We start from the raw sequence: 17,116 nt of genomic DNA on the forward strand, positions 1-17,116 counted from the left end.
CTGTTGTATTAATCTTAAATTCACAGGTTGAAATCAAGTTCACCAGAGCTCAGCTGTGTGTCCATGAAGAGTGCCCACTCTATGACCCAACCACCAAAACTGAAGGAAAGAGACACATCAGCTGATCTGAGGTAAAGTGGACAGATTTGGTCTCTGCATGGTTTCTGTGTGCTTAGAATTAGTTGTATGTATTGCTGTCTCTAATCTGTTATGTTGTCTCTATTTAATTTATTTATAACCATAGTCAGAGATCCAGTTCACCAGAGCCCAGCTGTGTGTCCATGAAGAGTGCCCACTCTATGACTCAGCCACCAAAACTGGAGGAAAGAGACACATCAGCTGATCTGAGGTAAAGTGGACAGATTTGGTCTCTGCGTGGTTGCTCTGTGCTTAAAATCAGTTGTAAGTACTCCTGTCTCAAATCTGTTATATTGTCTTAAATTTCTTTAATTAAATTTATGACCATAGTAAGAGATCAAACTCACTGGAGCTTAGCTGTGTGTCCATGAAGAGTGCCCACTCTATGACCCAACCACCAAAACTGGAGGAAAGAGACACATCAGCTGATCTGAGGTAAAGTGGACAGATTTGGTCTCTGCATGGTTTCTGTGTGTTTAGAATTAGTTGTATGTATTGCGTTCTGTAATCTGCTATGTTTTTTCTGTTCATTTAAATTTTTGACCGTAGTCAGAAATCAAGTTCACCAGAGCCCAGCTGTGTGTCCATGAAGAGTGCCCACTCTATGACTCAGCCACCAAAACTGGAGGAAAGGCACACATCCTCTCATCTGAGGTAGAGTTGATTGGTTGGGTGTCTGCATGGTTTCTCTGGGTTTTATAATCAGTTGATATCCACAGCCATATCACCCTGCAGCCCAAGTCCGGTTACTCACTGAAGCTAAGCAGGACTGAGCCTGGTCAGTACCTGGATGGGAGACCACATGGGAAAACTAGGTTGCTGTTGAAAGTGGTGTTAGTGAGGCCAGCAGGGGGCGCTTAATCTGAGGTCTATGTGAGTCCTAATGACCCAGTAAAAGTGAAGGAGACACTATACTGTCAGTGAGCGCCGTCTTTCGGATGAGACATTGAATCAAGGTCCCAACTCTCTGTGGTCATTAAAAATCCCATGGCACTTCTCGTAAAGAGTAGGGGTGTAAATTTTCTCCATTGGCCCTTAACCATCAGGACCTCCCAATCGTCCCCATCCACTGAATTGGCTCTATCACTGTCTCTTCAATAGCTGGTGTGTGGTGAGCGCACTGGCGCTATTGTCTTATGGCTGCCATCGCATCATCCTAATGGAGCTGCACACTGGTGGTGGTGTGGAGAGACCCCCCTCTCATGATTGTGAAGCCCTTTGGGTGTATGGCCATACACAATAAATGCGCTATATAAATACACATTACATTACACTATGTATTGCTGTCTCGAATCTGCTATGTTGTCTCTGTTTATTTAAATCTTTGACCATAGACTGAGATCCAGTTCACCAGAGCCCAGCTGTGTGTCCATGAAGAGTGCCCACTCTATGACCCAACCACCAAAGCTGGAGGAAAGAGACACATCAGCTGATCTGAGGTAAAGTGGACAGATTTGGTCTCTGCGTGGTTGCTCTGTGCTTAAAATCTGTTTTAAGTACTCCTGTCTCAAATCTGTTATATTGTCTTATTTAATTAAATTTATGAACATAGTGAGAGATCAAACTCACTGGAGCCCAGCTGTGTGTCCATGAAGAGTGCCCACTCTATGACCCAACCACCAAAACTGAAGGAAAGAGACACATCAGCTGATCTGAGGTAGAGTGGACAGATTTGGTCTCTGCGTGGTTGCTCTGTGCTTAAAATCAGTTGTAATATCTGTTATATTGTCTTAAATTTCTTTAATTAAATTTATTACCATAGTGAAAGATCAAACTCACTGGAGCTCAGCTGTGTGTCCATGAAGAGTGCCCACTCTATGACCCAACCACCAAAACTGAAGGAAAGAGACACATCAGCTGATCTGAGGTAAAGTGGACAGATTTGGTCTCTGCGTGGTTGCTCTGTGCTTAAAATCTGTTTTAAGTACTCCTGTCTCAAATCTGTTATATTGTCTTATTTAATTAAATTTATGACCATAGTGAGAGATCAAACTCACTGGAGCCCAGCTGTGTGTCCATGAAGAGTGCCCACTCTATGACCCAACCACCAAAACTGAAGGAAAGAGACACATCAGCTGATCTGAGGTAGAGTGGACAGATTTGGTCTCTGCGTGGTTGCTCTGTGCTTAAAATCAGTTGTAATATCTGTTATATTGTCTTAAATTTCTTTAATTAAATTTATTACCATAGTGAAAGATCAAACTCACTGGAGCTCAGCTGTGTGTCCATGAAGAGTGCCCACTCTATGACCCAACCACCAAAACTGAAGGAAAGAGACACATCAGCTGATCTGAGGTAAAGTGGACAGATTTGGTCTCTGCGTGGTTGCTCTGTGCTTAAAATCTGTTTTAAGTACTCCTGTCTCAAATCTGTTATATTGTCTTATTTAATTAAATTTATGACCATAGTGAGAGATCAAACTCACTGGAGCCCAGCTGTGTGTCCATGAAGAGTGCCCACTCTATGACCCAACCACCAAAGCTGGAGGAAAGAGACACATCAGCTGATCTGAGGTAGAGTTGATTGGTTGGGTCTCTGTTTAGAATTAGTTGTATGTATTGCTGTATCTAATCTATTATATTGTCTCTATTCAATTCAAATTATAACTGTAGTCAGAGATCAAGCCCAGTGGAGACCCACTCTATGACCCAACCACCAAAACTGGAGGAAGAATTTGGCAAATGTCTGCTTAATATCAAAATGTAAAAATGGGCTGTCAAGCTTAACGCATATAAAGGTGTTTAATAGCTTTTAAAGTAGCTTGAAAATAACTTTGTATCCCTCTAATTGTAGATTGAGTTGCGAGATCTGCTGTGTACAACAGTTAGGCCCAATAAGTAATAATTCTGTTTTGTCGGAGTTTAAGAGGAGAAAATAATTGGTCATCCAGTCTTAAACATCTTTAATACACTCAGTTTGCTAAGACAGTTCAGACGTCTCATCAGGTTTAGTTGAGATATATAATTGAGGATCATCTGCATAGCAGTGAAAGCTGATCCCATGTCTTTTAATAATGTCTCCCAGGGGTAGCATGTAAATTGTAAACAGCAAAGGGCCTAAATCAACCTCCAGATATCATAAAACACTGAAAAGTCTTCAGACTAACTCATTCAAAATGGACAGTTTGCCAACTGGATGAAACGTATGTGAACTGCTTGAGGTCACTTGTTTGTGTAATTACATCTCAGTTACATGTTTAAAGTTATCGTGCAAACATTTTGAAACTTTGTGCCATTACACATTAAACCATCCATATTAAAAACTTCTGAAACTGAATGCAGATCTGTATTTAGTTAATACATCATTAGCGTTTATAATCACACAACACTTAAGTCTTTAAAAAAATCAAGTCTCAGTCAGTAAACAACTGAGCAGCAGTAGGCATGGCCTTTGCTACAATGTTAACTTATCAATGACTTGCTCTTGAGACGGTCACATGCTAATTTATTTGTCCATATGACCCCATATGCAATTGAACTTGGCTAAATGAATGCATTGTTTATATTATAGGTGATTTTTGAAGTTAACAAACTTGCATTTATTAATTTTGTTTTTGGCTTTGTCCCTTTATTCATCAGGGGTCGCCAAAGTGGACTAAACGGCCTAACAAACTTGCAATACAAATATATTGTACAGAAATCTTTTATATATCAAAGTATAATGAAATGTTTAGCACAGGATTAAGTTCCTACTTAACTGATCCAGAGCTTCAGTCCTAATGAACATCTACTGATCCTCATCACAGTAATTATCTGAACCAGAACAATACTGTAAAACTCCCCAGATTCAACCAGATTACAGCACAAATATATTTATATGTTGTATATATATGTATATTGGCAAATTTAGCCAATTGTTAAAAATAGACTGATGGTCTATTTGAAATGTATCTACATGTTATATCATCTATGAATTATTGTTTTTGATTGATCAATGTTTAATCAATTTAATATCACAGGCAGAGATCAATGCCACCAGAGTCCAGCTGCAAGAAGACTGAGAGAGACACAACAACTGATCTGAGGTACAGTACAACATTTCTATCCTTACAAAAAATCACAGATTCTGAATATGTGAACTTATCCATTCGTTGGACAACTTAAAGGGATAGATCACCTAAAATGAAAATGTACTCACTATTCTCTCACTATCATTAGTTAATACATCAGTGTTTACTTTTTGTTTTGCCTTTTTTTTTTGCCTAAAAGCCCTTTAAAAAACTCTAAACTGTTGTTTTGGTCTGACACTCAGCACAATTTCTTGTATGATATCATTTAACTGTTTTACTATTATTCAAATAATATTACTTGACTAAATTAATTAACTGCTTGTACAGTATGACTTAACTATAGTTAATTTCCCATCATTTTAGATTAAATTTTATTCTGTAATCTAAATGTATCTAATGCATTATTTATTTATTTATTTTCATTTCAAAGGGAATTAAAGCTAAATCTGTTAAGGAAGTTTCAGTGTTTGTCTGAAGGAACAGCAACCCAGGGAGACCCAACACTCCTGAATGAGATCTACACAGAGCTCTACATCACAGAGAGTGACAGCGGAGAGATCAATAATGAGCATGAGGTGAGACAGATTGAGACACGATCCAGAAGAGCAGCAACAGAGGACACACCGATCCAATGCAGAGACATCTTTACACCTTTACCTGGACAAGACAAAGCCATCAGAACTGTGCTGACCAAAGGAGTCGCTGGCATTGGGAAAACTGTCTCTGTGCAGAAGTTCATTGTGGACTGGGCTGAAGAGAAAGAGAATCAGGACATCCAGCTCATATTTCCCCTTCCTTTCAGAGAGATCAACCTGATGAAGGACAGAACACTCAGTCTGTCAGATCTGCTGCGTGTGTTTTTCCCTGAAACTAAACAAATAGAAATATCCAGTGAACAATATAAAGTGTTGTTCATCTTTGATGGTCTGGATGAGTGTCGAGTGTCTCTAGAGTTTCACAGCAATGTAAAACTGCATGATGTCTCTGAATCTGCCCCAGTGGACGTGCTGCTGATGAACCTCATTGCAGGGAATCTGCTTCCCTCTGCTCTCATCTGGATCACCTCCAGACCAGCAGCAGCAGATCTCATTCCCTCTGAGTTTGTCCATCGAGTGACAGAGGTACGAGGCTTCAATGACCCTCAGAAGGAGGAATACTTCAGGAAGAGAATCAGAGATCAGAGTCTGGCCGATACAATCATCTCACACCTGAAGTCTTCCAGGAGCCTCCACATCATGTGCCACATCCCAGTGTTCTGCTGGATCTCAGCCACGGTTCTGGAGAAGATCTTCAGTCGAGCAGAGAGAGGAGAGATTCCCAAGACTCTCACTCAAATGTACACACACTTCCTGATCATGCAGACCAATATCAGACATGAGAAGGACTATGAGGAAAGGGTCAAGGATGAAGACATGATCCTCAAACTGGGGAAACTGGCTTTTGAGCAGCTTGTGAAAGGCAACCTGATCTTCTATGAGGAAGACCTGAGCGAGTGTGGCCTTGATGTGACAGAAGCTTCAGTTTACTCAGGATTGTGCACTGAGATCTTCAGAGAGAAGTTTGGGTTGAATCAGAGTAAAGTTTTCTGCTTTGTTCATCTGAGCCTTCAAGAACATCTAGCAGCTCTATATGCTCATCACTCCTTATCAAACCAGAACAGGAACGTGTTTAAACAAGCAAAACAAAATCTGTTGTCTAAGGTTTTAAACCAGAAGAAACATGATTCATTATCTGTTCTCCATCAGACAGCTGTGAAAAAGGCTTTACAGAGTGTGAATGGACATCTGGATATTTTCCTGCGTTTTCTTCTGGGTCTCTCACTGGAGTCCAATCAGACTCTTCTACGAGAACTACTGACACAGCCAGGAAGCTGCTCCTACAACAAAGAGAAAACAGTTCAGTACATCAAGCAGAAGATCAGGGAGGTTGACTCTCCAGAGAGATCCATCAATCTGTTCCACTGCCTGAATGAACTGGGTGATCATTCACTGATGAAGGAGATCCAGCATTATCTGAAATCTGGACGAATAAGAGAAACCAAACTTTCCTCTTCTCAGTGGTCAGCTCTGGTTTATGTGTTGCTGACATCAGAGCAGAAGTTAGATGTTTTTGATCTAAAATATTTTATTGCACAAAAAACAACAGCAGATGAAGTTCTTCAGAAGCTGCTGCCTGTGATGAGAGAATCCCGATCAGTTCAGTAAGTCACACAGACAACAATCACTACTATTAAAAAATAAATAAGTCATATTTATGATTTTAGCATATGGTCTCTTACCCAAACAACAAAAGTGTTACGTTTTCCCACTGCTGTCAGAGAACAGGATAGTGTGAGACTCCAACTTTATACAGCTAGAACCTCTGAAAAAATATTCTATGGGACACAGTTTCTTTGTAGATTTTTCAGATAGGCCAGCATAACCTCTATTTGCTCATTTGTGAGATGTACCACCGTGGAGACCGAGTCCAGCTCCATCCAGACAAAGGAGAAGCTTGCTCTTCTCTCATTTGATCCGAGCCCCCAAGAGGTCAAGGTGCCAGAGCACTATGTCTTTGTGCATAATCAATTGATCCTAAGACTGTGCTAAAGTCAGCCAGCTGAGACAATTGAGAATGCAAATGCCTGCAATCCGGAGTTGCAATAGGACACCGTCAATGAGTTTAAAGATAACCAAAAGAGGCAGAGAAATTGAGGAATTTGTACTGCCCTTTCTGGCCCCCAACTGTGCTAAGGGAAAACCGAGCCATGATAGCATGTGTATACTAAATATAAACTTACATTTCTAAATGGACTTTCCACTTTTTAATGATTTGAACCAATACAAATGATTAAGGAAGAAATTCTTAATGCTATAGAGCATTAAGTAGAGCTGTAGTTTTGCTGATGATGACATGAGACACACAAACGCACAAACAAATATGCATATAGAGACTGTATATAAAGACACAGATTGATTGATATAAAGAAAGAGAGAATTAATAATTTATCATTAACATTAGACTGGCATTATTATTAGGTAAGGAGGAGTCATTGAAAACTGTTTTTAACACTTCAGTTGTATACAAAACCTGGAGAAAGATTGTGAGGAGGTATTATTTGTCTTCACAAATTTGTGGTTTAGTTTTGTAGTTTATTTTTAGAATTTTATAAGATTTGTACTTTTTTAAAATTTACTTTAATAATAACAACAACAATAATAACGATTAATCATGTTTACAGTATGTTCATATAATTGTATATGTTTATTTGTCATGAGTTTCTTTATGTGTCTCTTGCTACCTTTATAGCAAGTTTCAACATGATTTTAAGATATAAAGTTACAGTTCAAGTTGTTGTGTTTCATACTGATGTGATTTGGATATTTATATTCACATAAAATATTCTTACTTTTTTAGTGGTGCTGAATTTAACCTCCTATAACACCACATTGAATTGGTTTTGATCCTGATCTGAGAGACTAAAGAGTGTCATTGTTCTCTACAGGATTAGACGTCGTGGAGTCACAGATAAAGGTTGGGCTGCTCTTGCTTCAGCTCTGCGATCAAACTCTTCACATCTAACAGAACTGAATCTGTCACAGAATATACTAGAAGACTCAGGAATGGAGCTGCTTTCTGATGGACTAAAAGATCCTCATTGTAAACTAAAGAAATTGAGGTAAGATATGTATCGTCTGGTTACCAACGTAACCCAAATTCCCCAAATAGGGAATGGAGACGTGTGACTACGGGAGATCACTAGACGACTAATCACTCTGAAAAGAAAGAAAAAGGGCCAATAAATGCCAAATGAGTTGGCAGAGCTCCGCTCTGCAGGTGTCAGTGATTAGTCATTAGTGAAGTATATCAGTTGGTGTCTGCGGAGCGATCATCAGATTTTTACCAGCTTAAGACCAAACACTCAGCCAACAGCTGGAGACTCAGATGCTGTGACGGTGAAAACGCTCGTCTCGTTCCCTATTCGGGGAACGTGGGTTACATTCGTAACCAGAACGTTCCCCTTCATGGGAACTTCAACGTGCGTCTGGTAACAGACTACGGGAGACTGTATGAAAACGCCACAGCAGCTAAGCCTGTCCCGCTCCTGATCTGTGGTTTGTCAAGCAAAGCATGAACGAACCAGCATCACCAATAGCGAAACCTTCCAACGTCCCCTAGGCCCTTTAATTACCATTACATGGGAATATTAGAAAAAACTTAATCGGGGATCGTAAATGTGCTTTTACCTAGCTAATATAGACTAGGGATTTTAGAATACGACAGTACGTTGGCAAAGGGTGCCAGTCCCCGAAGGATGAGGATGCTGCGAAGACCACCTGCAACCCAAGAGAGGAAACTTGATGGCAATAATAACATATGGACTAGCCCTAAGGAGGAGGAGTGCTACATATGATTAGCTGTTTAGAGGGTAGGGAAGAAACGGGTCCGCTTAAAAAGGGGAACACACTGTGGCTGAAATAAGCATATGGGGTCACTATGAGGGAACGCTCATAGCTGGCACCAAACCTCAGCATATGCGTAGACCAACTGGACATCATACTGAGCCAGGCACCCGGCTCCCCTGCTGAGTCGGATGCTTGGGGCCTCAGAGGTATTCTCTAGGGTTCGCCAGCTGGGAATTTACTAACAGAATAGAAATGAGCACTTATCTCTGGGTTAGGGAGCATGGTGCAGCAAGCCTTTTTGACACTGAACCTTATTTCCATCTCTGGATGGCGTGAGAGTAAACCAACCCGAATTCCAGGCACGAATTGCTGACCGAAAATGCCAACGCGAGCAGCAGAGCTGTCTTCATAGACAGAATTTGTAAAGATACTGTATAGAGAGGCTCGAATGGATCTCTCTGCAGACTTGCCGGGACTACAGAGAGATCCCAATAGGGGATGAGAGGGGGCGGATGGATTTAATTGGTTGATTAGATTATGCTTCCAAGCGTGTTGCCATTCACCTTTATCATGATAAGTGGAGATGGTAGCCACGTAAATCTTCAGTGTGGAGGGTCACAGCCTGTGCTCCAGCCTATCCTAAAGGAAGGATAACACAACGCTAATCTGGCAAGTTCAGGGGTCTTCTCAGCAAGAAGCGCACCACTCAGCGAATAGACTCTACTTCAGGCCATAGGCATGTCTCGTGGAGGGTACTGTAGCCTGAGTGAAAGTGTTAACCACCGATGCAGGTAAGTCACCTCATTCTTCCGGAAAATACCAGAGGGTGCCCCGTCCCTGGGAGAGGAGTTCCTCTCTCAGGGGATTGCACCAGGGCCATCGCGAGGAGTGTGAGTTCGAAAGCCCAGATCCGGTTGGGCCAAAGAGGCATAACAAACAAGACCTGCCTCTTGTCCTACCTGACTTTGCACAGAGTTTGTGTAATTAGGCTTACTAGAGGAAATGCATATTTGCGCATGTCTTTTGGCCAGCTGAGAGCCAGTGCAGGACCTTGATCAGGGAGTAAAACAACTGACAATGGCCATTTTGGGGAGAAGCAAACAGGTCAACCTGGGCTTCCCAGAAGTGATCCCATATCAGCTGGACCAAGCCAGGGTGGAGTCTCCAATCCCCTTGGGACGCTAGCAGCCGTGAGAGCACATCGGCTCCATGGTTGAGCTCGTTTGGGATGTAAATGGCATACAGAGATTTCAACAGCGTGTGACTTCAGAGGAGCAGACGGCGAGTGAGCTGAGACATGCAACGTGAGCATATACCCCCTACTATGAAACATAGTAAAAGCGGAGAAGAGTGAGAAACACTGCCAAAAGCTCCAGGCAGCTGATGTGCCAATGTAATCAAGGTCTCGTCCATGAACCCGTGATTGCATGCTCGTTGCACACGGCCCCCCAGCTTGTGTTGAAAGCATCTGTCGACATGACAACAAGCCTGGATACTTGTTCTAAGGGCACACCAGCCCGTAAGAAAGCAAGCCCAAGGGCTGAAGTTGCGGCGACAAAGCGGAGTGATGTTCACTCAGTGTGTGCCCACGCGCCATGCCTGTCTCAGGACCTATAGTGAAACCAGCGTTGAAGTGGTGTCGTATAGAGCAATCTGAGCGGCGTGACAGTGGCTGCAGATGCCATATGCCTCAGGAACCTCTGAAAGCTTTTCAGTGGGACCACTGTTTTCCTGTCGAATAAACTAAGACAGCATAGCACCAGTCTGGCGTGCTCCTCTGAGAGGAGATTCCTCCTGAGATAGGAGATTCTCTGCGCAGGGCAGAGCTTGCTCTTCTTTCGATTGACCCGAAGCCCCAAGTGGTTGAGGTGCCGGAGCACCCTATCCCTGTGCATAATCAATTGACCCCGAGATAAAACTAGAATGAGCCAATCGTCGAGATAATTTAATATGCGTATACCTGCGAGCCATAAATGCGCTAGAGCACCCACCGCGAGCTTCGTGAAAACCCACAAAGACAGGGAGAACCCGAAGGGGAGGACTTTGTACTGCCATGCTCGACTTTCGAATGCAAACCGTAGAAAAGAACGGTGGTGTGGAAGAATGGAGACATCACAATATGCTGCAAATGCAGAGTTTGAACTCTACTGTTAATTAACCGATTTTTACAGTGGAACAAGTCTAAAGATAACATGGCGAAAGTTATTTTGTTTCATATAGATATGTCAATGATGAAAATTAAATAATTTTCTTCTCATTTACTTTATGGTACTGAAAGGAACCTCCTTAAACACCTTGTAGAGGTTATTCTTCACCTCAGACTAAACCTGTTAACGCTGCTGTGAATAAAATTACTGAGACTGAAGAGTGTCATTGTTCTCCACAGGTTGATTAGGTGTGGAGTTACAGATAAAGGTTGTGCTGCTCTTGCTTCAGCTCTGGGATCAAACTCCACACAACTGACAGAACTGGATCTCTCACTGAATTATCTTGGAGATTCAGGAATGAAGCTGCTCTCTGATGGACTGAAGGATCCTCACTGTAAACTGGAGATACTGTGGTAAGACTATGAATTTCACAACATTTTTCTCCATTTTGCTCCCGTGGTGAGTATAAACAGAATTAAAGCCAAAACTTTTAACATTGTCTTGTCAGATGTTGTTTCAAACTTCTTTTAATTCAAGCTTATTATAGTTATAGCAATACATTATCACACACTGTGTTGAGGTTTTATAATTATTCAGATTTTCAAATGAATATACTCGGGTATCATGTAGATTAGGGCCTCTCAAAATCCGGACTCTAATCCGGATCCGAACCGTGAGGCTATTTAATCCAGACCCGACTCCATTTCGTAATGCAAGACCATGAGTAAAGGATTCAAATGGTGGATTTCCTTTATTGGTAAATGCATTAACCTCTTTGAAATCAACTATTTAGTTGTTTGTATTTTTGTTAAAAAAAATTAAAATAAAAAAAAACAAGCCGAAAAAAAATTCAAGGCGAAATATTCAAAGTTTTCCTGTGTGACTCTGTTGTCATGACACCCAGTAATTATACACAGCTTCACATGCTCGAGCAGGCTAATCATGCGTGAACCTGCTTTAATGGCTTTAACACACCGCAGCAAAGCGATCATTCGAACGGATGAAGATGTTGGTCTCACGGAAAAGAAAACTTGATTAAGAGAATCGACAGTTCAGAGTTGAATGGAAAGTTAAGTATGCGTTTATTTTGCCACAAGCCAGCACAAAGCCATTCTGCTTCATTTGTAAAGAGCCAGTTAGAGTTGTAAAGAGTGGAAACGTGAAATGCCACCATGAAACGAAACATGGACATTTTAAACGGCAGTATCCATAAAATACAGACATAAGGACCACAAAACTATAACACCTAAAATTTTCATTACGCACCTTTTTTTTATTCTTCACCTTTTTTTGGAGACAGGTCTGAATGTAGACCTGGTGGTGTTGGCGTGCATGCAATGCTTTTTAATGCCCACCCCCAGCCCTAACCCTCACAGTGATGTCACTAGATATGCAATCTGAACTTGAACATGATGATCATGGCTGCATCCAGATACTATTGTTTGTTTGGCCTACCTTTTGTTGTGTTTTGTACAAAAATGCTCTTATATTAGTGTTTTTGCCACATCTGCACTGTATTTAACGTGTTTAGAATGCAAATGCCACTTTATTTAAAGAAAAATAAATAGTGTTGACTTGTGATGCATGTTATGGATGTTTTTTAAAAACAAGTTATGCAATATCATTTGTTCGAGACGTTTGAATGTAGACATTGAGAAACCCTGATGTAGATTGTCCTGAACAGTCATCAGATTGTTTAAGGTTTTTGTGAGAAGAATTTATTGAAGTTATTATTGTAGCCCAGCTTTTCAGCAGTTCCCTTGAATGCGCTTAAAAAACTTGAACTTCATCTTCATCATAAGCAAAAGTTTGTATTGATTTCACCAGACCCAATGGTGGGTTGTTTGTAATTTGATGCAAGACAACTTGACTAGACAAAACCTTGCAACATCAACTGCAAATGGCTTTTTTGTTTGTTTTGTTTGTTTAACAAAGTTCACAAAAATGTACCCACCCTTCAGTGGTAAACAATATTTATGACGTTCTTCTGTTGAACACAAAAGAGAAAGGAAGCTAAAAACCTGTAACCACTGATATATTTGGAAAAACATACTATGGAAGTCAATGGTTACAGGTGAATTGATCCTGTGCTGGCTCAGGTGTATGTTGGTTCCATCCACATATTTGCCTTGATTGACAAAACGGTTACACCTATCGCTTGCCTGGGGCAATCATTTAAAAAGAGTTGGCATTTCATTTAAAACCTGTTGGCATTGCGATGACTTGAGTGTGGATCGTTGCTTGCTTTGGTTTTGCTTTGCTTTGGTTGTTCCCCAGTTTGTTCACACAAGTTGCACACTGACAAAACATGATATCTTTTTCCATAATTATCTTTTATTGGATTTTTCAGAAACAACCACAAAGAAACACTTACACACACACAAACACACACAACACTTGGCACTGTCTCAGACAAATCCCATACAATGAGTCAATGAACAAATAACAAAGACAACATAGTTTAGCAAGTGATAATAATTTAATAACTTATTAATTTGTTTCATTATTTTGTTGTAATCTTTAGATGAGTTCGATACCTGATACATCTGTTCTAAATTAAGAAGAGTATTCCGTATCTCCAAAAGCCGTTTCTCCCTTTCTTTTTTCGCAGATTTATAGGAAATTATATGCCCACGCATAACCGCTTTTAAAGTCTCCCAGAGAGTAGAATCTGTCACCTCTCCATTGTCATTGAATTCTATGAAATCTTTCAGCTTAGTAGTGATATATTCTACAAAGTTATTATCAGCAAGCAATGATGGGTTAAAGCGCCATAAATAGGACTGCCTAGGAAGAGAAAAATCAATGGACATGATAAGGGGACTATGATCATATTAATATACCACTGTACTTTGTATCAACAATGTGCGAGATTAATTGTGAATTGACTAAAAGTAATCCATTTTACTGTGAGATTTGTGCACATGCGAATAATAAGAATAATCCTTATCCGTGGTGTGTTGGAGTCTCCAGATGTCCACTAAATGACTGCAGTTAAATAAATTATTTAAAACTTGCACAGACACAAGTCCAGGAGGAGGGCATGTTGACAGTCTATCTAAAAAAGGGTCTAGGTGACAATTAAAATCTACCCCAATAATAATATTAAAAGTATTGTCAACTGGGAGCAAATCGAAAACCTTTAAAAAAAAGTTAGGGTCATCTATGTTTGGACCATAGATGTTCTGGAAAGTCAGAGGGATTGAATTTAAAGTGCCAGAAACTAATATATATCTGCCATGTGGATCAGTAACCATAGAGGAAAACTGAAACGGAATATTTTTCCAAAAGAGAATAGCTACCCCACGCACATGGGATGTGAACGAAGACTGATAAACCTGTGAAACCCAATTACACCGCAACCTGCACTGTTCGGTGGCTTTGATGTGGGTCTCCTGTAGGAAAACTATGCTGATAACGACTTTAAATGTCTAATTACTTTCTCCCTTTTTATTGTCCCCTATTGTTCCAAGAGGCTAGTTTCACAGCTCCTCCAGTCACAACTCTACCAAAAGACCTCTGCATAAAAGTAAAAGAGGGGAAAAAAAAGACTCTTACAGTGTAAACACTTTTGAACTATTAGTAGCATCAAAAAAGAAGTCATTGCAAGGAGTGTAGATAGTAAAATAGACACAAACAGAAAAAAAACAACAGACAAAAACAAAACAACAACGACACAAAGAACACCCCACCCTAACCTTACAGTGTCTAAAACAACAAGACACAAAAATCCCCGTTCCATCTAAAAAGAAGATGCAGAGTGGGTAGCTGTAATCAAAAACTCACACAAGAAAATGCAAAGGGGAAGACCCCTCTCCAGGTCCTCAGATGTAAAAGCACATTATGCATGTTACCGTTAAAAAAATAAATAATAATAATAAATAAAAACAAAAAAAAAACATTTAAAAAGCATTAGTAAACATGAAATAATTGCTTAAAATACACTGATAAGTCATAATAATACGAATAAATAAATTAATAAATTAATGAAACAAAATATAAATAAATTTATTTAATTTAGATAAATAAAAAAATAATAATTAAAAAGACAAAGTAAATAGTAATAATCAAAGGAGCAGAATCAAACCATATTATGATCTCAGTGACAAATATCAAAACAGTGTGTGCATGGAATACACGCTGGAGGTAGTAGTACGAACCGTCTACAGTTGGGGAGACTTTATGCCAAGTGGTGCTCGCTGCAGAGCCATTTGAGGAGAGCTGAGCTCCAGCGAGGGGGAGCTTAAGTTTGAGCTCCACCTATTTTGCACTTCTTCTACGAGTGATGTCACTGGGGGTAGGGTTAGGGGTGGGGTTGGTGTACGCATTAAAACAGCTTACAGGAGGAGGAGCAACAGCTCATGCTCCCCCTCGCTGGAGCTCAGCTTTCCTCAAATGGCTCTGCAGCGAGAACCCTCTCCTTTATGCTTCTCCTTTGGGCCGCTCTGAGTGCCCACTGAACACTTGCACGTATCTCGCTGCTTTTGCCGGGTCATCAAAAGTCACCGGTGCCTCCAATCCATACCCGATAGATTTGCAGCCTGGCCGGGTACCGTGAAAACTTCATGCCAGGTTTACACTTCAGCAGTGTAATCGGGAAAATTGAAGACCCGTTTGCCTTTAAATTCCACCGACTGCATTCTCCAACGACGCACAATCAGCTCTTTTTCTTGGAAATTATGGATGCGTGCCAGAATAGTATGCGGCATTTCACCAGCAGCTGGCTTTGGGTGAAGAGAGCGATGAGCTCGGTCAACTTTGATTGATCAATAAAAAAAATTTTAAAAAACCTCAGTAAAAGAACAACTTTGCAGAGGACTTGGAGAGAAGCCCCAACCGAACACGTCTCCTAAGCATGCGCACTAGCATTAGCTAACAATTTTTGTTTGTTGTGCATTAAACATTTCTTTCTGATTGTGAAGTTGCTGCTTCTTTGTGATGTACATCCTAACCTCAGAGACTGAAGAGTGTCTTTGTTCTTTACAGGTTGGAGGAGTGTGGAGTCAGAGATGAAGGTTGTGCTGCTCTTGCTTCAGCTCTGAGATCAGACTCCTCACACCTCACAGCACTGAATCTGAGTAAAAATATATTAAGAGACTCAGGAGTGAAGCTGCTCTCTGATGGACTGAAGGATCTTGAATGTAAATTGGAAATACTGTGGTAAGAGTACATTATCTTGTCAATGTAATCCTTAATTTCACTTTTATATATTACAAGCAAAAATAACAATAAAAATAATTAAGGCTAAAAGAATTGGCCTGCCTTGTAAGTGACGAGGATGGGTAATTATTATGAGATTCTTTCTAGTGTTTCTAACATATTCTTCATAACAGAATATAATACATGACTGCATGATGCACAGCTTTTACAGCTGTTTTATTTCATACAGGTGTGTTGAGGTGTGTTTTTGTTTATAGAAATGAACTTCCTCAAAGCCCATGTAGAAGGGGTTCTGCATATTAGAATGAACCTGTTAATCAAGAGTGTCAATGTTCTGTGCAGGTTGATTATGTGTCAAGTCACAGATGAAGGTTGTGCTGCTCTTGCTTCAGCTCTGACATCAAACTCTTCACACCTGGGAGAACTAAATCTGACTAGAAATAAACTAGGAGACTCAGGAGTGAAGCTGCTCTCTGATGGACTGAAGGATCCTCACTGTAAATTGAAGAAATTGGGGTAAGATATATTAGTAAAACCTGATATATAAGATGTCAGCATCCTCTATTTTCCTTCAATGAATAACAATCAAAATTAGGATGAAGTCATTTAACTGGAGTATGTTTTTCAGTCTGTCATAAAAATGCAGAAAATCAGTGAGTTTAGAATTTAGAAATGTGTTTATTTGAGCACACACACTTTGCATTTGTGATGACACCTACTTGCATTTAAACGGGGGGGGGGAGGAGATATTAACACACATAGAATAAAATGCTTCTTTTGTTTGATAGCAGAGGTTTAGTTCTTTGGTTTGATATACAAGAAAATTCAGAAGGTCATGATTCACACTAGTTAAAGGGCCATGACACCCCCACTTTCGGTTAAAGTCTACTTCAGAATTTGTTCAAAAGATGCATGATTAATGGGCGTGGAGCTCCGCGAGCACAGGGTAGGAGTGGGCGTGGCCAGCAGGGGAAAAGGGGAGCGAACAACTGTTGTTGACAGTTAGCTCACAAACTGAGACACAAACCGTGAGGAGACGCATGAGTTTTTAGTTTACAAAGTTAAAATGCAAAGAAATAAACAGTGATTTAATGCCCTGCTACATTTGTTATTCGTAATTTCATATACACATAACCACAATTTATATCATAATAAAGATAAGTGTGTTCATGTAAACACTATAAATGAGGATTCTCCCTCAATCCCCGTGTTTAAAATTATAGATCTGAATGCAGACTCAGTGCTGCAGGTCTCCTGACCTGCCTATTTTAACCATT

At 40.3% G+C, this 17,116-nt stretch overlaps 1 protein-coding gene across 2 annotated transcripts in view; it reads left to right on the forward strand.

Annotated features, from left to right (window-relative positions):
• The window catches only part of LOC100536924 (NACHT, LRR and PYD domains-containing protein 3-like), a 28,289-nt gene that overhangs the window by 2,672 nt on the left and 8,501 nt on the right, over positions 1 to 17,116 (forward strand). For both annotated transcript variants that reach the window (XM_088651462.1, XM_088651463.1), the window contains exons 3-18: positions 27 to 131; positions 245 to 349; positions 469 to 573; positions 688 to 792; positions 1,473 to 1,577; positions 1,691 to 1,795; positions 1,901 to 2,005; positions 2,119 to 2,223; positions 2,329 to 2,433; positions 2,547 to 2,651; positions 4,097 to 4,162; positions 4,578 to 6,347; positions 7,632 to 7,805; positions 10,919 to 11,092; positions 15,666 to 15,839; positions 16,182 to 16,355. In XM_088651462.1, coding sequence (XP_088507588.1) covers positions 27 to 131; positions 245 to 349; positions 469 to 573; positions 688 to 792; positions 1,473 to 1,577; positions 1,691 to 1,795; positions 1,901 to 2,005; positions 2,119 to 2,223; positions 2,329 to 2,433; positions 2,547 to 2,651; positions 4,097 to 4,162; positions 4,578 to 6,347; positions 7,632 to 7,805; positions 10,919 to 11,092; positions 15,666 to 15,839; positions 16,182 to 16,355 — 3,582 coding nt within the window. The remainder of the gene's footprint in view (positions 1 to 26; positions 132 to 244; positions 350 to 468; positions 574 to 687; positions 793 to 1,472; positions 1,578 to 1,690; positions 1,796 to 1,900; positions 2,006 to 2,118; positions 2,224 to 2,328; positions 2,434 to 2,546; positions 2,652 to 4,096; positions 4,163 to 4,577; positions 6,348 to 7,631; positions 7,806 to 10,918; positions 11,093 to 15,665; positions 15,840 to 16,181; positions 16,356 to 17,116) is intronic.

Source organism: Danio rerio, chromosome 19 (assembly GCF_052040795.2).
Source record: "Danio rerio strain M-AB ecotype USA chromosome 19, GRCz13ab, whole genome shotgun sequence".
NCBI lineage: Eukaryota > Metazoa > Chordata > Actinopteri > Cypriniformes > Danionidae > Danio > Danio rerio.